At 35.3% G+C, this 23,250-nt stretch overlaps 1 protein-coding gene across 1 annotated transcript in view; it reads left to right on the top strand.

Moving 5' to 3' along the window:
• Window positions 1-23,250, top strand: part of LOC122788707 (interferon-induced protein with tetratricopeptide repeats 5-like) — an 87,434-nt gene that overhangs the window by 30,213 nt on the left and 33,971 nt on the right. Inside the window, exon 2 of the mRNA XM_044055601.1 lies at window positions 2,845-2,970. Within this exon, the coding sequence (XP_043911536.1) occupies window positions 2,845-2,970 (126 nt within the window). The remainder of the gene's footprint in view (window positions 1-2,844; window positions 2,971-23,250) is intronic.

Here is a 23,250-nt window from a genome sequence, read left to right on the forward strand (position 1 = left end):
GCAGTACAAGGAGTGGACTGACAAATGGCATCTTAGGATAATAATGCAAGTACTTCACCTGGAGACTATTAATACAAAGGTGGAATAGCAAACCAGGAGAAGAAAAATGAAATGCACAAAGTACTAGTGATAATCACAGCATCAATGAACCACCAGGTACAAATTTAAAAATGTTTGGCCAAGATCAGTAAAATGCTGGGCAAGTCATTAGCGAAAGAAAATCCATGACCAGAAATGTTAGAATATCCAAGTATAGATACCTTTCCAGACTACATTCTTGATGCCCATACAGGAAAAAGAATGTCAACCTACTTGAGAAAGACCAGTGGAATGTGAAGAGGTTACATGAACTAAATTTCAGGGATTATATATACATTGATAAGCACAATCGGACAGCCATGATGTCTGTGCACAAGACACTTAGGTGACAGTATGACTACTGATAAAGGGCAAAGAGAAGAGGGCGTATACCTTGAAATGGTCCAGAATTTCAGAGAATGCCCACAATTTGACCTCATACTTTGGTTCATAGGTTCATTGGTACTTGGCAATTAATTTGTGAAGATCTTCAGAAGTCTAGCCTTACACTCCCATGGTAATTTTTAGGACTTATATTTTACACGTGAGTAACCCAGAGATGGGCCAAACAAGGATATATATTACATGAGATCTCCATATGAACTGACTCTTAGTTCTTCTGTGGTTAAGGTGTATGTGTCACCTATTTTAGCACATCATGGCCTGTGGAGGGCAGACTGTAGCCCAGGACTTCCTGGTCAAACAGTTCAATAATGGAACACTGCATATCCATCCTCCTTTGAGAGCACCACTCGCCTCCATGAGATGTATACTTCATGGTTGACAGGTGTGCCTATCTGTGATTAAAGCCTGTTGGCTTAGCAACATTGAAGTTCATTTCAACAAAAAATATATATTTTTTTCAAATAGCCATAATGCCTCTTTGTAGGACCTGCAAGTTTCATGACATTTTATGCAAGGAATGATCTGTGATCTTTCCCAAAGACAGGGTGTCCCTTAGAGAAAACTCATGTTTCCTTCTAAAGGTGGATTCAGAATTGTCACTGAACTAAAGTATAGTCCACCTTTCTTGGTGAGGTTAGAAGCCAGGAGAGAGAGGTCCTTCACACCACACCACAAATATCCCTAGGTGTTACATTAAGCAGGTGCAGGATTTTAGGACAATGGCCCAGATTTTCATCTCATGGATGAAAGGCCTTGCAGTTCCTAGGTAGACACTTTCCAAATAGATTGCTATCTGTATTGTCTTTTTCCATCACGCAGCTAACCACTCACTGGCAAATTCTGAACAGCTCACTGCATACAGCACTTTCTTTAGATATGTCACAAACACCTGTGGATCAGTGTCTCTTCCACCAGCCTCATCTGTAGGAGTTCCTTACATTTCTGCCAATTATATGGTTACATATTACTTGATTATTAATACAAATGTCAACTTTTCGTTATTTTTTTCTTCTTTGCAAGTAGGTGCTCATTGCTGACATGGAAGGCGGGATTAGAGAAAACTCTAAGGGGTTGGGAGGATGGCCTAATGGTTAAGGTGTTTGCCTTACAAACACAAGGTACAGGGTTTGAATCTCACAGGGGATAATTGGCTAGGCTTAAAATGGCTCGCAAGGGCAGTTAGCCTAATACTAATCTAATCTATGAATCTATGATTTGGTGGGCTGATATTGTACGTATACATATGCATATTCTGTCACAGAATGGAATAGTATAAGTGAATGGATGCCCCTGAACATTTGGTTTTCATAGTGTTTGCCATATCCTGATTAGTGGAGAAGATGAACAAACTCAAGAACCATTCAAATAGGGCTCTTTCATAGGTTGACTGATATGGTGAGAATTTATCTGTTAACCTAAATTTTTGGATAAACTGGGAGACATTAATACGTAATTTGCAGTACAGTGAAATAGTATATATCTAGCCTCACATAGAACTACTTGCTTTTATATGCATCCTCAGATCTGGACTAATGAAATTAAATAATTTTGGTTGGATTTATTGCAGAATATACTTATAAATGATGTGGCGGGACTGTCCATAGTTTAAAGAATGGTTGAAAAATGCACCCAAAGGTTTAAAAAAATCTTGTAATTTGGCCTATGGTTTAAGAAAATATTTTCTGACTACAAGAGTGCTAGAAGAAACCCTGAGAGGTCTGTGCCTATGGTACAATCAAAAAGAGATATGATTAAATTAAGTTCAGATGATTAAAGCAGCTAATAGGTAAATACTAGGCAATCATTCCATGGATCATGACACACCTAGCAAATAATCAGAGAATGACTGAAGGTTAGAAACTCTGTATTATAGTGTAATACATTTACTATTAAGTATTTGTATATGCTCTTTTCAATTAGATTTTACTATTAAGTGCTTCATTACCTCATGTGACACTTTTGGTTTTGCTGTATTATGATTTTGCAGTACTTGGAAATAATAAAATATATTATTATATACATGTTAATAGACCAAAGGAACATGGCAAAGCAATTACACTTCATTTTGAATATGGAAGGCAAATGGCCAGGGTTACAGGCTAAGTTGTGTAAATATAAAGCCCACTTGATACAAAATAATGTGTTACAATTGTCAAAACAGCAAGTCTGCAACTTTCTGTTACATTTCTAGCTAAACAAGTGGATATAATATCCATTTGTTCTAAAAAAATGTGCAAAGCAAAACAGCACCCCCTAAGGGTTCTGATTTCATTCCTTTGGCTGAGTTTCAATTTGTCAGACGCACTTTCATGTTCTAGTTTCGTTTCATCTCTGTGATGTTACAGAAATGAGTCATGTGACCTAAAGGAACCTCGGCTAGAAAAACAAGCATACTATGTGTCTTAGCTGCATTGCAGAAGACAAATTATTCACAGCCTTTTGCAAATAAGTACTATAGTAAAGAAGACCGTACAGTGACAGCACAAGGTATGAAATACATGTTAATACAGTTGTGTTTTTATTTTAATAGATATAAATTACCAGAAGTGTTATGTGTTTCGCCAGTTTTTGCTTTGTAAATATAGACTGAATGACTAAGAGTTGATTTAACAAACTAATTTGTCATGTGCTTAATAACATTTACAGATTGTTCATTAATGATATCATGCAAATACAGAACATATTGGCTTAAAGCACAAATATAATTTAAGTTTCACTGTAGTTTCTATTTCTCATCTGCTTTCTGCAAGTAGCTTGTCTGCAGCTATTACCATTATTAACATTGTTTTAGTTAGGACTTGTTTCATGAGCTCATATCATAGAACTCTTTTTTTTTACAATTATTTACAAATTATAAAACAAGTAATGGTTGCAATGTTAGAGATTGTTAACACATGTAAAGAAGTTTTGCACTCATGACTTAGGCAAACATTGTATCACAACAGTAACAAACTGTTGAGAAGAAATTTACTTCAAGGTTTAAATATATATGGAGATAGCAAAGTCTTTACATATGCATACAGATATATAACTGGTAGCTTATTTATTACTTTTTGTCTGACCTCATGCTTTACAGCCCTTCTATGCACCAGAATTCTAATGCACCAGGTGTGCTGTACTGTTTTGCAGCACATTCCATGAGGCATTTTCTAAATCCATGTTGATTCTTATATTTTAGCCTGTGACAGTTCCAAGGACTTGCATTCTTAAATCCAGAATCGGATGCATGGTGCACAATGTTTGAAACTATGAACCACTTTAGTCTGGGCGAGATGTTTCATAGCAGATCATGCAGTATGTGAGGGGTGAAAATGTTATTATACACAATTCGTGTAAAACACATAAAGATCAATATGTGTTTATAAAAGGTTGTGACTTTTGTAAGGGGGTGTGCAGGAAGAAAACAACAGGAGAAAAAGGGATTAGATGTTGCTCAAACTGGAGTATACAATTCCATTTAACTGATAACATGACAAAATGGAATGAGAAGAGGACAATGTAGTTCGGACATTCATTTAACAGTGTACCATGCAATAAGCAAGTATAAATGCAGAAATGCATGTAGAAACACACAGAGCATCAGGCATTAACTACTGTTAGCAAAAAAAATGTGTTGCAGAAGTATTACTCATGGGCAGGTTTTTACTAACACAAAAGACTCCACATATAGTTATTAGAACAAGGTTGTCCACACGAAAAATGAATAAAAACTGGTGACTGAGATAAATAACCCTTAGTAATGATGACCGAGAGGTTGGACCCAACTGACTTTCTAGCATACATGGATGGCCCTTTGAAGTTTTCACAACCTTTCAGCATCCTGGACAAGAACCCATTGCCTTAATAGGTCCTAACACCCCAGCAACTGTGATAACCATCCTAACACTGCCAAGTGCATAGAAACTGTATTGGGTGAGTCACCAATGCAATATCTGTGAACCATAAATTGCATGAACAAGGGCAAACTCCACTTCCAGTGACTTACTGATAATGAAATATAAAAAAGTTTAAAGGCTTGAACTGATGATGTGTATGGCTTTTTTGTATTTTTAGCCCAGAAGTTAGCCACTAGTGATCCAGCTATGCTTCTACAATCAGCTGTACTCCCAGAGGAATGCACATTCCACATGGCTGTGCATCTGGAGCCAACTTGCAAAACCTGTCAAACTGAAAGCAGGACAAGCTGTCAGCAATACCATTCATACTTCCTGGAACATGTGTGCCAAAAAAGGTTAAGCTGATTTGAAAACTCAACAACACCAATAGTCTAACTACTGAATGTACCCACTTGGACTTTGACATATGCTTGGTCAGGGTATGAGCTACTGCCATATTGCCTAAACAAAAGAACTCCTCACAATTCTTTAAATGCACATCAGAGTAGCCCCCCATATTGGGAAAATCTCTAAAAAGTTAATGTCCATCCTTATCTCTACTGACCATGACTTGGTCCATTTGGTGGCAAACCAAGAGCCACATAACCCCCATACTAGTAGCTTCTACTGCATTAATAAACAGCTGTAGTTCCAACGATGAAACTCAATGTGATTGCAAAAAAGATACCCCATTGTACTGGGCTTAAATAGTGTACCACAGTTGAAAGTCACCTCTGACTCTGTGTGTTATCCTCACCTTGTAACAAATTGAAAAAGGCTGGCAGAAAAGTTCTGCCTAGGGCAATGGCCCTGCAGGCAAAGTTCAACAACCCATGCAACTGCATTATCTCCCCTATGAAAGCTTTTGTGGTACCAAGAAACTGCCTGATTGTGCATTTTAAATGGTCCAGTTTGACTTCCAGAAGCTTGAAAGATCTTGAAGTAACATTCACTGATAAGCCCAAAAATGTTAACTCCTGAGTGTTCCCTTCTGACTTGTCCTCTACCAAGGGAACAACTAACAACACAAATGTCCTTGAAAATTGACACCTCTGCTGTCCCAGTCTTGCCCTCCCCAATTATCAGGAAATTATCTAAGTAATGGATTGCTGATTGCTAAAGTGCCTTTTGCTGCCAGTTTCAAAGGTGGCATAAGCTGCCAAGCATCCAATGGGCATAGTCGTGTTGAAATAAAATGTCCTATTCAACTGAAAGCCTAACAGACCAGTCTTTCTGACTGGCTGGAAGTAAATGAAAAGCAGACTGAATATCCAGGTTGCAAAGCCATGGATCTGAATATCGAAGGACAGCCCCAGCCTCTTGATTTAAGGAAGAGTAATGCACTGTAGATTGAGTTTTGTCAATGAAGTCATTAACAGATGTACCTTTAGGTTAAGAAAGGTGGTGGATCAACCTAAATTCAACTTCTTTTTTTTGTGGACCAAGCCTAAGAGTAAGAGCTTAAAGTGAGCCCAGTCAAGTGCAGAAAAGGACCCAAAACTCTACATGCAGGTATCTCCTCTTCAATTAAGCAAAGGACAATATCATCATGACTTTTAATTGATAAAAAATTCTTAAAGGGTCTGAAATCTAGATTAACTAAAGAGCCAATCCTAAAACAGTAAGAAAAACCCTCAGTAAGAAACTGCACCACTTTATCGTTAAGGTAATTTGACAGCAACGCAATCAGATTATCTAATTTGACTGAGGAGAGAGAATTATTGCCTTACGGCCTGACTCCTTGATGCACTGGCTCTAGAGCCTTGAAAAAAGCTAGCTTCCCCTGCCGAAGCCAAACTGTGAAGAGGCTGTACTAAATTCTTTAGACATGGAAAAACTGTTGTGGGACACAGGTCCTTATTTAAACCAGCATTGGTTTGATGGATGCCCTTTCCCACAGGTAGAGCACAGATGTGGAAACATTCACGTTGACCAAAATCACCTGCCACTGTTAAATGCCCAACAATATCTAGTCTAACTTGAACTACTAACAGTGACACCATTTTCTGCTATATTTAGTTTATCTAACATTGCACTTAGCGAAATGTCAAGATGACATTGCTCCCGTTTGATTGCTTTGTCTACAGCTTTCAACTTCTAGAATCTTTGATCATAAGAGCACCAAGCTATACCACCTCTAATGTGATGTCCTTTCCTGACTGATAGAAAATAAGCAGGGAGTGGTAACGCTTGACTGGGCTCTTTTTCCACTATAATGCCCATGAAACAATGAAACCTAAGCCCATGTATGCCAATTTCTTGATAATGTCTTGTTTGAAGCTTTTTTACTAATTTCTGCTAAGGCTGGCAGTTCTTTGCCCTGGGATTATCTGAGTACATAATGCGACATATAACCATCTTTGTCCACCAAATCAAAAATATCTACAAAGTCATTGCTACAAATCTTGCTGTTAATATAAGGTGGCACATGAGTGGTGATATGTAATCCAAGGTTGAAATTACCAGTCAAATTAAAGTTAACCACTGGGGGAAAAAATTGGGTAATGCTAAGGTAGGGGTACTTCAAGACATGGAAGGGTAAAGTGGCTGCAAGGAGATCCCTACCAATGGGACAGACAGGAAGTGGCACTGTACCACCAAAGTTCCTCTCTAACACTAAATCAAATACTCTGGCCCTGCTCTCTTCTGGTAATGAACTAATAAATTCTTCAAGGTATTCACTAATAGACTGCTCTGTATTATTTAAATTCAAAACAACCTCCACACAATTGTCATTACCTTCAGGGGAACTATGCCTTGACCTGAGGAAGTTGAATTATGTCCTGTTGCAGGCATGACCTTTTTAACCCTTCTCCTTGCTTTCTTCAGAGTGTTAGATCCTTGTAGCTCTTCTTCTTCCAAATGTGGCAACGTACACTTCTTTCCGGACAACACCTGCTCCACTCTTTGAGTGCTTCTAATTTATAAAGAAGCTCTGTGCTTCTTTAGTTATTCTGTTCCACCAGTCATTAAATACCTGCAAGGATGAGAAACGTGCAAGAAAATTAAATGATTAGACTAATAAATAATGAGCCTTCCTTCTAATAATTCATTTTTGTCTCAACATAACCTTGTTCAAACTAATATTGACATTATTAATTCAAATACTGCCAAGCTCTTGGTGTGATTACCACATTAACAAATTATTTACCACAAAAAAATAATAATAATTACTTAACAGCCAGCAGGTGGCATCAACAACCTCCAAAGCTCTTTGAGGGGGGTGTGACGAGGATGCTGACTGATTAGCAATAGATTCTACTAGCTCTGCTATTTTATTCTATTTTTGACAGGACTTTTTATTTCTAAGTTATCTTACTTGGATGTTTTAACTAAAATCTAATATTTTAAGTTGTTCTGAATGATAACATCAACAGATTAGTGCAATATATCATCTTTTTCCTGTCAAACTTTTGCAAAGAAAACTTTTCTACAACTACAAAATGAGTCACACAAAAATAAGCTCTCAGGATTCCTTGAAGAAAGACTCTCAGGCTGCCTTGACTAATATTCAAAAACTTTCTCTAAAAAATGGACAAAATGGACAATAAATTAAATGACTAAAGAAAAATGTTCTATGTAAATGAAACAAATACAAGTCTCTTAATCAACAGAAAATGCAAATATCTGGGCTGGAAGAAGCTTTAAATGACATGGATGGGAGTTTAACTGAAGAAGAAACCAATACTAAATTGTTATTGAAACAAAATACTTTACTTCTGATGAAATAGGTCTGTCTATATTTATCTGTCTATCTATCTATCTATCTATCTATCTATCTATCTATCTATCTATCTAATCTAATCTAGAAATAGATGATCTAGAAAATAGATCTTGGAGAAACAACATCCGAATCTTTGGTTTGCCTGAGAAAATAGAAGAGGAAGTATGACAATCCTCTTAACATCCTGGCTCCCTAAAATCCATGATTAACCAGAAGCTATGTCTTATGGTGTTAGGTGAGCACATAGGTCCTTGGTTGTCTCATCCACTCAAAGTAATCAACACCAAAATTTACTATTGTAAGATTTTTTTTCTTCACAAGATAAGGAAATCATTCTCAAAACAGCTTGATCAAAATCTCCCATCAAACTAGATGATAAAAAATAAGATTTGATAATGACTATCCTTCTGCAGTGATATCTAAAAGGAAATGTTTGCTACCTTTAATTAAAGAACTTAAGAAAAAAACAAATAAAAGTTCACTTACTTTTCCCAGCCAGACTTAAAATATTTCTTCCTGATGAGACTAAAACATTGGAGGACTTGGGCACTGCATTTTCTTTTCTGAATTCAAGAAATATAATAAATCAATTAGAAGACATGGATTGCAATAATAGTTCCCTGAAATGTTAAGCTGAAGGAAACACTTGGAAAACCAATGAAAAGAAGAAACTGAAAGAAAAGTGACTCTAATTGATATCATTATCTGTTTAATAAATAACCAATTTTATTCCTACTTTTACATATGATTTTTTTTTATCTTTCTTAAACATTCCTTAACCTAGGACGGGCAACCTTGATGCATACTTTACTAAGTTCATTTTTTATTTATTTACTTATTTTTATTAGCATATTTATACTTATTTTCTATCCTGACACTAAATTAGTATTTCCATACCATAATTGGTTTGGTTCATACAACTATCTCTAATTATATATAACCAAAAATACACCGAGGTACCACACAATAGCGTCTTTAATAACACAAAAAAATAAATAAGAACAGTGGTGAGCGCTTTCGCAAAACTAATTGCTTCATCAGACAAGAAAATGAAACACTCCATTGCTTATATACAGATGGAACCATTGACTCAATCACTGATGTCATAGGTCAATTAAGGCATTAAAGCTATATAAAACTTATAAATGTAGAAAAGGCTACATATAGAGAAAACTGTCAATGTAACAGAAATGATTAAAGACTTAAAGCTACTAGGCAGAAATTTATCATTGAAATCTATGTTTCCTAATGAGTCAGGAACAAGGACTAATGTATACAGGCAGCCTAGTAGTTTTATCCTGAATACCCCACCAGGTGTTCAAAAGTTTTTAGAAATCTGTGAACTATCTTTCAGGGACATAGATGAGCATGATTCTAGTGACTATTACTTTAGTAATCTCACTCCTAATGAACAAAGGGCCTTACAAGAGCTAAAGAATTTGCAGTCATTAGTTATTAAACAGGCTGATAAAGGAGGAGGCATTGTTTTATTAGATAAACAATTGTATCTACAACAAATGTATAAACTTTTACTTAACAATGAAACTTATAAATCAGTCTCAATTATGGTCAATGCTATTATTGATAAAGTGTCATTTCTTATGTTTGATCTTCTTATTACTGGATTGATAGACGAACCATTATTTAAGTATTTTAATGTTCTCAAACCCACTATACCTAGAATTTATGGTTTACCTAAAGTACATAAAGACTTGGTCTCACCACCAATGCGTCCCATAGTGTCAGGGGCTGGGTGGTGCACTGAGCCCTTATCCATCTTTGTTGAAGGCACAATACATGGATTATTAGAGAATTGTCATACCATTCTAAGAGATACTAAAATGTTCCTTGAAAAGTTACATAACAGGATGGACACTATTACCAATGACACTGATTTTGTATTGGTTACAATGGACATTGAGTCATTATTTACCAGTATCCCTAATAGTTGGGGTATTGAAATGGTTAGAAATTTCCTGTCAACAAATAGATGTTTTTCAAATAGTAAGATACAACTTATATGCAGTCTCTTAGAAATTATATTAGAGAATAATGTTGTTATGTTTGAAGAGAAATTTTTCCTGCAACAGGTTGGTGTGGCTATGGGCACTCCTTGTGCAAACAGCTACACCAACCTTGCGCTAGTCTGCTGGGAAGAAACACATATACTCTCCTGTTTGAATCCTTTCTTACATCAAGTGTTATGGTATGTGCGTTTTGTGGATGATGTTTTTATTTTATGGAATGGCAATAGTTTAGATTTTGCATCCTTTGTTGATTATCTGCATACCACCACTGACTTTTTGAAATTCACATACCGGCTATCTGCAGCTGAGATTGATTTTCTTGATATACATCTAGCTAAAGCTGAATTTAACTGCTTCAAGAGTAGAATCTTCCACAAACCAACCAGAAAGAACACATACCTACACAAAACTAGTATGCATCCCAGGCACATCCCGAGAAATGTATTAAAAGGGCAAGTTTATAGGACATTAAGATTACATGATGATGAGGAGGATGCATTACTAGCATTAAATAATTTTAAATTTGAGTTTATAGCTAGAGGATACCAACCTGATGAAATTGATAAAACTATATCTGATGCATGGCATATGAAATCAACTAAATGTAGATCTTATTTTAACAACAACGAGGTAGTTCCATGTAATAATCCATCTAACATAAACTCTAGGCCACGTAATGAATTTAGAGTAGTGTTACAGTTTGCGAGTGACGTCAACCAATATGTTGATGTAATTAAGAAATATTGGCACCTATTGCAAAAGGTACCACAGTTGCAGGTTATCACCTGTAAAGATCCACTATTCAGTTTCAAGAACAATGTGTCACTCAAGAAACAGTTATGTAACAAGGATGTGCCTAAGAAAGCCATCCCTTCTTCACGTCAGGGCACTTTTCCTTGCAGGTCATGCAGTGTCTGCCCTTATATTTACAGTATAAATACCTGTGTCCACCCCACCAAGCATTTTCCGTTACAGCTTAATACTTATGCTGATTGCAAGAGCACTGATGTTGTCTGTTATTGTTTTTGTCAGAAATGTCCGGTGTTTTATGTGGGTAAAATGAATAGATTTCTTAAAGACAGAATTCTAGAACATCTTCGTGATGTCAAAAATAAGAACCCCACTAATGCACTCACCCAGCATATTATTAATACAGATAATTCACATTCTTTTAAGTTTTTTGTGCTATAGCGCATACACAAAAACATTAGAGGAGGGGATATAGAAAATTTTACTGAAAGCTGTGAACAGATATGGATCATTAAATTGAATGCAGATAAATATCCAGGCCTTAATGGCTCTACTTCCTTGGTTCCTTTCTTGAAAGCAAGACACCTCAAACATGTTTAATTTTAGGCACCTCATACACCCATTACACTTATATTTATATTTATTCATATTTTAGAGACATAGACTTTTTTTAGTTATACATACATATTGTAGATAGAATTTTAGCCTTTTATTTTTATCTATGTTTTTTATAGCTACAGTATTTATGGAGTTTATATCTATGCACATTACTTAGGTATTTTACCAATAGTTTTGTATATAGTTTTTGTATGTAGTTTTTATATGCATTTACATGCAGTATTTTATATGTGTCTTTTATATGCAGTTTTCTCTATATGTAGCCTTTTTCTACATTTATAAGTTTTATATAGCTTTAATGCCTTAATTGACCTATGACATCAGTGATTGAGTCAATGGTTCCATCTGTATATAAGCAATGGAGTGTTTCATTTTCTTGTCTGATGAAGCAATTAGTTTTGCAAAAGCGCTCACCACTGTTCTTATTTATTTTTTTGTGTTATTAAAGACACTATTGTGTGGTACCTCGGTGTATTTTTGGTTATATATAGTTCTGGTTTTGTGCACTTGGGTTTTACCTGAAGCCGTTTCTCTCTTTATACATATCTCTGATTATATGTTTATATCTAATAATTATATCTTAATAGTATTTCATAAATACATACTATACAGTGGTGAAAATTATGCATGCAGGTTCTCTATATTTACATTTTCATATATTATTTATCATATCTCAGATATCTTATTGCTTATAGTATTTCATAAATGCATACTATATATTGATGAAAATTATGCATGCAGGTTCTCTATATTTACATTTTCATATAGTCTTTATCATATCTCAAATATCTTATTGCTTATAGTGAAATTAAATAATCTGAGTAAGTTATTTACATTAAGATTTAGATAATAATATTGTGCTTTAGGTATAGTTAAGTTATACCTAATATTGTGCAGTTAGAGAATGTGTGCTTAAACTATAATAGATTCTTGCACTTTTATTACTTATATGTGGGCTGGGTGAGATATTTGTTTACGGTGATGTCTTTTGTCTGTGTTGATGCTGTGTATTTGGATTAGTTAACCAAAGTTTTAATTTGTCATCCATACATATCTATAGAGATTATTTTGGTTCTGATATATATAAATACACATATATATATATATATATATATATATATATATATATATATACACACACACACGTGTGTGTATGTGTGTGTGTGTGTGTGTGTGTGTGTGTGTGTATGTGTGTGTGTATTTTTTGTCAGTAGCCTACATATTCATAATTATTTGGTTACCTAGTGAAGGGTCCTTCCAGGGTTGTATTGTGATGTAAAATTCATTTTTTTGTTGATGCTTGGGGTTTTTTGTCCCTGCTTTCCTGTCTCTGCATGGTTGCTGTGTGTGGTTTTGCTTGGATCACTTGTTTTGCTGTGTTTAGAGCTGTGCTGGTGCTATGGCTGGATCTTGTCTCCGTGTGCTCTTCTTTGTTTGTGTAGAGTAGGTAAGGGATCTTTGTTGGGAAATTGATTTATTTTTCTATTTTTTGCTGTTTGATTTGTTTGGTTGGAGATACTAGCTGCTGGTTGTGTGAGAAAGCTGTATCTGGCATTCCTGTGTGTTTGTTGATTGGTGCGGTTGGGCATAAATGATCAAATGTGGTGGTATGTCATTTTAACAGAAAGATGTTAAGTGATGTTATTTTTAAATAATTAAACTTGTGCTTTTATAGCTAGAGCTTCTGATGGATGTTTTTTTTCTTTTGAAACATCCAAAGCCCAATTTATATTCCTGCCACTGTCGCATGATGCTTAGTGTTTTTATAAAAGGCTTCTTTAGAGATATATGGCTTACATGCCATAAGGAGATGTGTATGTTGCTGTGCGGGTTAAAAAGTCAAAAGATCATACATAGCAATAAGTAACTTATAACAACAAAGCATAACTACATTGTTTGTTCAAACCTCTTGCTTATTTATGTATGTTGCTGTACCTGATGAAAAGGTTAAAAGACCATAAAGTGCAAGAAGTGGTTTATACAATCAGCTGAACATAACTACATTATTTGTTTGTGCTTCTTGCCTTAATTCACAGAATACTAAATAGAGATGGTTATAAAACATTATATACATAAAGAAAGAAACCTGTACAGTTAGTAATTAACTGTACGTATTATATAACCACAAATACCCTATTTTCCTCAATAGACTTTGTTTTTCCATCCAAAATTATTTTGTAAAGCCAGTACAGTTTATGGAGATCCCTGATGAAATGGTATGATTTCTGTTTTGCCCCAGTATTTGCTCTTATGAACTCTTGTAAGAAGGATCCTACATATGTTTCTTCCATTTAAAAGCCCCATTTTCTAAATATATTTTAATACATAATTTTTTTAATGATTTCAAGGAATTTGTGGCTATAGAGCATATTCTAATTCCTCTGATGTGATGATAAAAAATATGTTCTAAACAGGAATAGAAATGCAGTACAATGAAATATAAAGTTGTAATACTGACATTTATATCAATATTCTTATTGCAGCCATCACTGAGAAAATGTAATTGAAATTTAAAAAGGGAGATCCATACAGACAATGAATTCTAATTAGTCTTACTACATTACTGGTAATAGAAGGCTGATCTACAAAAATTCACATCTCCTATATCTGTGAAATAATTTAATTAATAGTGATTTGTTTTTTGATTCTTATCAAATTCTGACATTTTTTTTTAAGTTTAACAAAAATACTGAGTATATAGAAAATTCTTTACATAAGAAGGTGTTTTTGTCATATAATATAGACTTTTACAATTCTTATGGTAGTTTGTAAAAGGGAAAAAAATAATGTTATCAGGTAGAACAGTTAAAATAGTCACTACTTAAAATATATATATATATATATATATATATATATATATATATAAGATTTAAAAAAAAATAAATGCCTATTATTTTATATAAATGTGATGTCATTGTTAACAGTTTATAATACTTACTCTGAATAGCAGAGTTTGTCTTGGATGGTATTTCTTTTAATGAAATTATGTCTGGGTTAGTTTGAGTGTTTTTTTTTCTATTCACACTAGGAGTTTTAGATTTCATGAAGGGAAGGAAGGTTAAAATAACTCTTTGTTTAAAAGCTAATACCATTTATTGTTCTTTTTTTATGTCTGTTATCCTGATTAATTTGTTTGCATTTCTTAAATATGGTGTAAATAAAGTTCATAGTCTTAATAAGCAGTTTAAAACCTATAAAAGTGGTATTATATTAATATTTCATCTGAGAATTAGATTGTTACTCAATCCTTCACATTTCAATAGCTAATATATGTCTCAATTAAAATGTATATCCAGTAACATTAATGGTTTAAACAATGGTTGCAAGAGGAATAATTTAACAAAATGTCTTAGCTTGTTTGCTTCACAAATTATTTTCTTACAAGAGATGCATCTACTACAAGAGGATTTAAATAGACTTAATACTAAATATTTTACTGTACTGAGTAGTTCTCATTATAAACAGAAAAAGAGAGGGGTTGTTATTTTATGGAAAAACTCTTTACCCATGCCTAAAATACTGAACAAATATAATGATGATAAAGGCATGATATGTTCAGTAACAATAGAAATAAAAAGGAAATTATGCACTTGTATTAATGCTTACTGGATACCTGATATTGGTGTGAAAACAGTTAATCGTCAATTAGAACAAATAATACAAGTTTCAAAATGTAGTATAATTTTGGGTGACTTCAACTGTAATTCAGATGATGAAGACTCTAGTACTACTAGAAAATGAAGAATATCAGCCTTGACCAAAGCTTTAAAAAAATGTAGATTCATTTCAGATGAAATATATCATTGAATTTTCAGATTCCAATTCTTTGTTCTATGATCATTTCTCTCATAGACATAATACTAAGTCAAGAGCTGATATGGTATATTTTTTTAATAACCTAATATCTAGATTAAGTAAAGTACAAATTGTCACATATCTGTTATTGAATCATAATGCCATAGAATTTGAACTTATATTAAACATTAACAGCAACATTTTCATTAAAAGAATACATATAACCAACTTAAAAGATTTTAAGGAGTGTTTTGGCAAAGACGTTAAGTTCTTTATTAAATTCAATTATACTGAGGACATTTCTGAAATTTATGTTTGGGATGCTCTAAAAGCTTATTTGAATGGTAACATAAAAAACTGGTATGCTCATAAGAAAAAGCAATGGGGCAAAGATTTGATAGACCTACAGGAAAAACTCAATAAATTGAAGTAACTAGATCAAAAAAGATATAACAATGTGTTAAAAGAAATAAATGATTTAAAAAAAGTATCAGGAAATTTTAAACCATAAAACTATAATACATTTGGAGTAGGTTAAATTAATCAATTATTCTATAAATCCAAAATCTATGGATAAGTTAGCATCAAGATTAAAAGTATGTAATAAATCAAATCATATTAGAGAGATGTATTCTTCTGAAAGTAAGAAAAAGGTAACTGAAACTGAGGATTTTTTAAGAATATTCAGACCTCACTTTAATAAAATTAATCAATATAACCCAGAAATGGATTCCTTAGGAACAAATAAAAACTTTATAAAAAAATGTACTACAACTAGGTTGACAGAGGAACAAATGAAATTGATAGATAAACCTATATTGATGTCTGAACTTTTACAAGTCAGATTAACAAACTAAAACCTAACAAAGTGCCTGGCAATGATCAGAACTTTATAAATTATTACCTAAAGAAGCGTTACATATTTTCCATAAAAGTTTTTTTTTAATAATCAAAGCTGTATCTAAAGTCCCACCATCATGGAAATACACACTTATTTCCCAGTATTAAAGACGGACAAAAATCCAGCTGTGTGTTCCTCTTTCTTATAGACCAATATAACTTCTATACATTGTTATAATATTCATGGCTATTTAAGCTGCTAGATTACAACAGATATTAAAATACATGATTAATAATGATCAAGAACCAAATAGTGAAAAACGCAGGATGCATATATGATTAATAATGATTAAGAACCAAACAAATAGTGAAAAACACAGGAGGCACCTTCTTCAATGAGCAGGACTTATTATTTACAATAAACCTCAGCTCATGGAAGACGGTGCCTGCTGTGTTTTTCACTATTTGTTTGGTTCATGGTCTGTCTTTGTCTTTTTCCAGTTATTTATTGCAATTAATAATGATCAAAACAGATTTATATTACATAGGAACACATGATAATATTAAAAGAGTATTAGCTTTAACAGATTTTGGAACCATTTGTAAACATAAGGTTAAGAGTAGATATCAAGGGTATACAGATTAAAATTAAATTGAATTCTAATGTATTATTGTTTGCAGATGACATTATTTTGACTTTGAATGATAATAAAAACTCTCTTAAGACAGTATTTAATGCAATAGAAATCTTCCAGAAGAAATGTGGTCTTACTTTTAATGAGAATAAAATGAATATTTTACTTATAAATACCAATATTGATGGTATGGAAAAAAGATTTTCTAAATATGGAGTAAAAGATTTAAAAAATTACTTATTTAGGAATAATTTTCACAGATAATATCAATAGTACGATTGAAGAAAATTATTCTGATAGTCTAACTTCTATCAAAGCACTTGCTAGTAATGAAATACGTTTCATTTTTCTACAGAATTGAGACTTTCTCTAATAAAGATGATTATTCTGCTTAAAATCTTATATGTAATACAATCCCTTTCATAGGTTCAAAGGTTGGTACTAGGCTATCGGCCCTAGGACCTGTACAAGCCTAGCCATAACAATTCCCTGGCTATTTCTTTCCATCCTATTTACTTTCCTGGACCCCTGTCTAGCAGGGCGATTGATGTGATCCCTGTGGTGAATTTCCTTTCTCCCATCCAATCATCAAGGTTCCTTTTGAAGAGGGCCAAAGAGGCACTCTGCCTGACATGTATGGGCAGTCTATTCCAGAGTCTGGGGAGTCTCTGGGTCAGGAACCTATCCCTCCAGCATGTTTTGTTTATTGTGATGATGTGATGACAAGGTTTAGATTCCTGGTGCGTGTGGCTCTAAGGGATTGGGATTTCTTTAAGTGGAGCATGTCCAACAGCTTTGGGTTTGTCATGGCCTTGTATGTTAGGCAGAGATCACCTCTGAGTAGAGGATATGCAACAGAGTATAGCTGAAGTTTTTTGAGGCAGTCAGCATAGGGCATCTACTTTAGGCCTGTGATTCTTTTAGTGAGGTATTTCTGTGGCCTTTCCAGTTGTTGCAGATGTCTTGAGAGGTACATACCAAATGAGGCATTGTATTCTATAATGGGTCTAATGAGGGATGAGTACAGTGGGACAATGACCTTTTTTCTGGATGAAAAGCCCTTAGTGATGAGGTGTGCCGCATAGAAGAAATTCCTGACTGTTGTGGTGATGTGGTTATTAAAGGTGAGACCACTGTCCACCTGTGTCCCTATGTCTCTTATCACACTTCCAGTGTTTAGTGTACTGCCACCTATGTGGTAATTCACAGGTACATGTTTTTTCCCAAAGGGGATAACTATACATTTCTTGGCATTGAGCTTGAGCCCATGGCTCTGGCACCAAGTATCTGTTTCTGTAAGGCCCTTTTGTAGGGTAGCCACATCATTTGAGAATTCAATAATGGCTCCCAGTTTGGAGTCATCTGCAAACTTTGTTAGCCAGAGTCCTTTAGTGTTGGCCTGTACTTCAGAGAAGTAGATGCCAAACAAGAGATGTCCCAGGACTGAACCCTGAGGTACTCCACTTGTCACTTGTCTGGAGCTGTATTTGGAGTCAACTACTTTTAAAGTGTGGGTTCTATCAGTAAGCCAGTTGGCAACCCATCGAGTGATGTAATGGTTAATGCCAAGCTTAGTAAGTTTATCTATTATTCCAGAGTGGGGGGTGGTGTCAAAGGCCTTGGTGAGGTCCAGATAGGCTGTGTGGACTGCCTTACTCTCATCCACAGCTCTGGAGACTGATTCAAAGAAGTCAATCAGGTTCATGAGACAAGATCGGCCCTTCACAAACCCAAACTGGGTGGGGTTCAGTGTTTTAAGGTTGCCAATGTCTTTGTTTATAAGTTCCATGATAATACATTCCATGGCCTTGCAGATCTGGCTCGTCAGACTGATGGGGCAGTAGTTCCTGGGATCCAAGGTGGATCCCCCTTTGTGGAATGGGATAACTGTAGCTGTGTGCCACTCAGTGGGCATGAAGCCTGACGTGAAGGTATGATTAAACATGACACTTAGGTGAGGTGCCAGTTCATTTTGTAGTTCATGTAGTACACAGCCCGGGATGTCATCTGGTCCCATGGATGCTGTATTCTTAACTTTAGAGAGTGCATTTTTTACCTGTGTGGCCGTTATTACCAGAATTTGGCAATCTTCCGGTATTGAGATGGGCCATTTAGGGGGTGAGAGGGTGGTGAAGTTGGCACTCAATCAATCTGCCAGGATATTGGCAATATCCTTGGGATCAGTATATTTAATGCCATTCTGTTGTAGCTCAAAGCAGATCTGAGCATTGCCATTTAGATTCTTGACATAGTTATAGAATGCCTTGTGGTTGTCATTGGAATCTTTGGCAATTTTATTTTCGTAACTAGCTTTGGAGGATTTTATGAGAGATCTCAGCTTCTTACTGAGGCTGGTAAGGGAGTTTTTTGCATCCTGGGATTTTCTTCTTTTCTGCAACAGTTTCTTCCTTTTGTTGTAAAGTTTGTTTATGGCAGGGGACCACCAGATTGGCTTCCTTTTTTTTGGAGGAGAGCATCTTGCTTCTATTTGGGATGGCACGATTCATGCATGAGTGGATATGCTCATACAGTGCATTAGTGTAGGACTCAGCAGTCAAACTTTCAGTTCCCGTCTGCATGGGTGTCATGAAGTTTGTAACTTCTGACTTGAGTAGCATGAAGTTGACTTTGGAGAAGTTTTTTATGGAGGTTTCCTTACTGGGGAGTGGGGGTGGGATGTGGATGTTAAGGGTGATTATCTTATGGTCTGACCTGACCAGCGAGGGGGTGACCATAGGTGTGGAGCATCGATTTCACATGTTGGTAATGACCAGGTCTAGGATATTGGAGCCCCTGGTGGGACTATGGATTAGTTGATCTGGGGTATTGGAATTTATGAATTCCAAGAACCGTTGGGCCAAAGTGTTGGTACACGAGTAGTTTTCCCAGTTAATGGCAGGGTAGTTGAAATCACCCAGTATTAGGGTGTTTGGTTGTATAGTAATATTTTTCAGTATGTTTAGAAAGGTGCAGTAAGAATCTTATGGCATGGTGGGGGATCTGCTACAATTTGGATTGCAGTCTTACCTAGAGTTAGTTGCACCTGGAGAATTTCAGATGCATTGTGTTGGGCAACTAATCTGGTGGTGTGAATATCCTTGGTGAATATGGACACTCCTCCACCTTTAGTGTTTCGATCCTGGTTTGGTGGCCAAAAAGTGTGGTAAGAGTTGTAGCCTGGTATTGCAGGGGTGCTCTCTGGAGCCTTGAAACAGGTCTCAGTTACTGCACAGATATTGATGTTTTCCATTTTTAGGAGTGCCTCGAGAGGGTGCATTTTGAGGTTTAGACTTCTAGCATTGAGTAGCATTACCTTCAGATTTTGCATGCTTGTACCTGTTACGGTGGTGGTTTTGCCCTTTGAACTTTGCTTAAAAAAGGCACTATAGGGGTGGCAAGAGCCTCAGCCAGTAACCTCAATCCCAGGGACAACAGGTGCAGACCATCTCTAGCAAAGCATTGTGGTCTGTCAATCATGTCATCCCAGGCAGACAGATACTAGATCCCCTTTGAATGACATCAGAAGCTTAGCCAATTGTTGAAGTCAATCATTTTGTCCTTATATTGTGGTATCATTCTGGGCGAAGGCAGTATGCTACACAGGGCTAGGGTAATACCGGCCTGGGCCACATGATCTGAGAGCTCTTCCATGTCTCTTTTCATGTAGTCCAGGGAGGTACGTCTCAAGTCATTCACTCCAACATGGACAATGACAGAGTCATATTTGTACTTGTTGTGGAGTGACTTGAGTGCATGCATTATGTGGCGGATCCTGGCACCCGACAGGCAGCTCACTGTAATTTTCTCATTGTTCAGCCTGGTGAGTGGGACATCAGTGTGCCTGACTATAGAGTCACCTATGACTAAAGTGTTAGCTACATTGTCTTGCCTTAGGGGCTGTTGCTGGATGGCACACTGGTGTTGTGAGCTATGTGACACTTTGGTTGTGATTGGTGTTTGTTTGTGTTTCAGCTTCAGAGATCCTTGTTGCTTGGGAAGGTTATAGTTAAGGGCCTCTGCATATGTGGATTTAGTGTTGCTATGTGTGGGTGTTGGTGGTGTGAGTTTAGAAGGGCTATGTGTTGCTTGAGGTGTAGTGCAGGTGTTAACCTTCTCCTCTTGACTGTCTAGCACAATCTTGGGTGGAGAGAGCTTTGCTTCCAGTTTGGCTATGTAAGTGCATCTCTCACAGGTTGTAGTGTTGGGTGGTAGGAGGAGAGGGTTGTCTGTGTACATGAAGCAATTGCTGCATTGTCCCAGTATGCCCAGATTCACCAGGTGGACGGGAGAAATCAACGGAAGCTGACCCTTGGATATGCCTGGTTTGGTGCTTTTTTTTTTAAAGTACAGGAGCTGTTGTCCCTTACCTTAGCAAGGTACTTTGCAATTATAGGCTGTTTAGTGCCTATGATTAATTTATCCTTATTAATAAGGAGAGTTGAGTGTTTGTATCAGTTTAAGTCCTCCTAGTGCTTTCCAGCAGGTATTAGAGCAAGTGCTAGTCACAGGGATGCTTAAAGGTAAGATGAAAAAAGAAAGTGGCTTATCTAAACACTGCAGTGTGCACTACAGAAGTTAGATGTGAAAGTAGGTAACTTAAGTTTTACCTGTCTAAAAAGTTAAGTTTTGGTAGAGAGTCACTATTTTTAAAACAGCAAGAAAGATTGAAAGGGGGTGATCACTTTTGTATTCTGGTACTATGGAATACAGTAGAATGGCCAATAAATTTAAATAGTTGAAGGGGAGTGATGTCACAAAATGATAATTTTGTGCTCACTCACACAAGCCAGTGAAAGAAGAGAGGAAATGAGATATATGGTCAAATTAATATAAGAGGCAGGCAACAAGAAAGATAGTGGTACTTAAGAACACGACAGTGACAGGGTGGGGGGGGGGATTTCTGCCTGTCTCACAACAGACAAAGCTGTGGTGCCTTTTGAACTCTTTCTAAAAAAATTCTCTAATTGTAAATTTTTATTGGTATCCTAATAAATCCAGGTTAGGATTAAAACACCATGTTAGAGACTGGTCTATGGGTGGAATTGGTATGACTGACATAGACCTATATTCCTTATCCTCTATCATTAAATAATCTCCTCATGGTTTAATAATTATTATAATGCTAAATGGAAAGATATATATGAAAGCATATGTTTGGAAGCAAAATAAAATTTATTAATATATAACTTCTTATGGAAATTAAAAAATGACATACTAGAAAATACAAACACTGTGATCAATTCTTCATATCTCTCTTTAATGTTAACTACTTTTAGAAATTTTGTTTATATGAATCCTGATTATAAGGCATAGCTGTTTTTGATATTATCTATAGCAAACACACAAAATAGTATATGTACTTTTGACATATACAAAATAAATAATTTTAAGGAGAATAATTTGATATACTGGAGTCAATTGATGGTGGGAGAAAAATTGCAATTCCTAGAATATATCTCTACTTAATTTAATTTAAATAAAGGCTCATGGTTAGTTGTACAGAATTGTAGATTTTCTTTTGAAAATAAAACTATGCTAATGCAACCATCAATTAAAAAATATCTACCAAACTTCATTGATTTGCTTAATTTTATTATTAAATCAGACAACAATAGGAAAAGGATTGCTATCAAAGATATATAAGATTATTAGATATTCAACAAAATGTTTTAAGGAAACCTATTGCAAGTACTTTAAAACTATAAATAATCATTATCCAAATGAAGACGATATAAAACACATGCTGACATATTCAAATTACACTACTTCCTCTGTAAAGTGGAAATTGTTTACATGGAAATTTATGCACAGAACATGCATAACCTCACACAGAATAAAATTAATGTACAAGAAAAAAGTAACATGTTAGAGGTGTAAATTAAATAGTAAAGTGGATTGGCAACCTATGTTTTTTGATTGTGAACTTATTAAACCTTTTTGGGACAATATTAATATTTTTACAGTGTTATTTAATGGTAAATTAATTTTATGTAAATCATTGGTCTTATTCAATACACCCGTACCTGTCTGTGTAAAGAGAATAAATTATCGTCTTTTATGGAGCATTCTATCCACTGCAAGGAAAATAATCACAAAGAACTGGAAAAATGAACAAACTCTAATGATGAAGGAATTCATAAATATTGCAACTGATGTTTGTCATTACAAACTTTTAACAATCAAGATGAGAACTACTAGAAATACCACTTCCCAATAATATTTGGATGAAACTCAAGAAACTGCCAAGTAAACAGTCACATCCCTGTTAACAACAGGGGTGGAGTCATGAACTGGAAGTTATACATAGCCAGAATACAGCCATGAATGAGAACAGGAAGGAGAGTTTTCGACACGTTGTAGTGATTTTCCTTGGATTTCCTGGACTGGTAATGGTGTGGAAAGTGGAGGAAATGAAGATACATTGACAGAGGAGATATTAGCATCTTCCAGACAATGCACTCAGGAAGAATATTAGAGACAGCCCGGTTCCAGGAACCCCAAGG

This window comes from Protopterus annectens, chromosome 14.part0 (assembly GCF_019279795.1).
Source record: "Protopterus annectens isolate FY-2018-M chromosome 14.part0, PAN1.0, whole genome shotgun sequence".
NCBI lineage: Eukaryota > Metazoa > Chordata > Ceratodontiformes > Protopteridae > Protopterus > Protopterus annectens.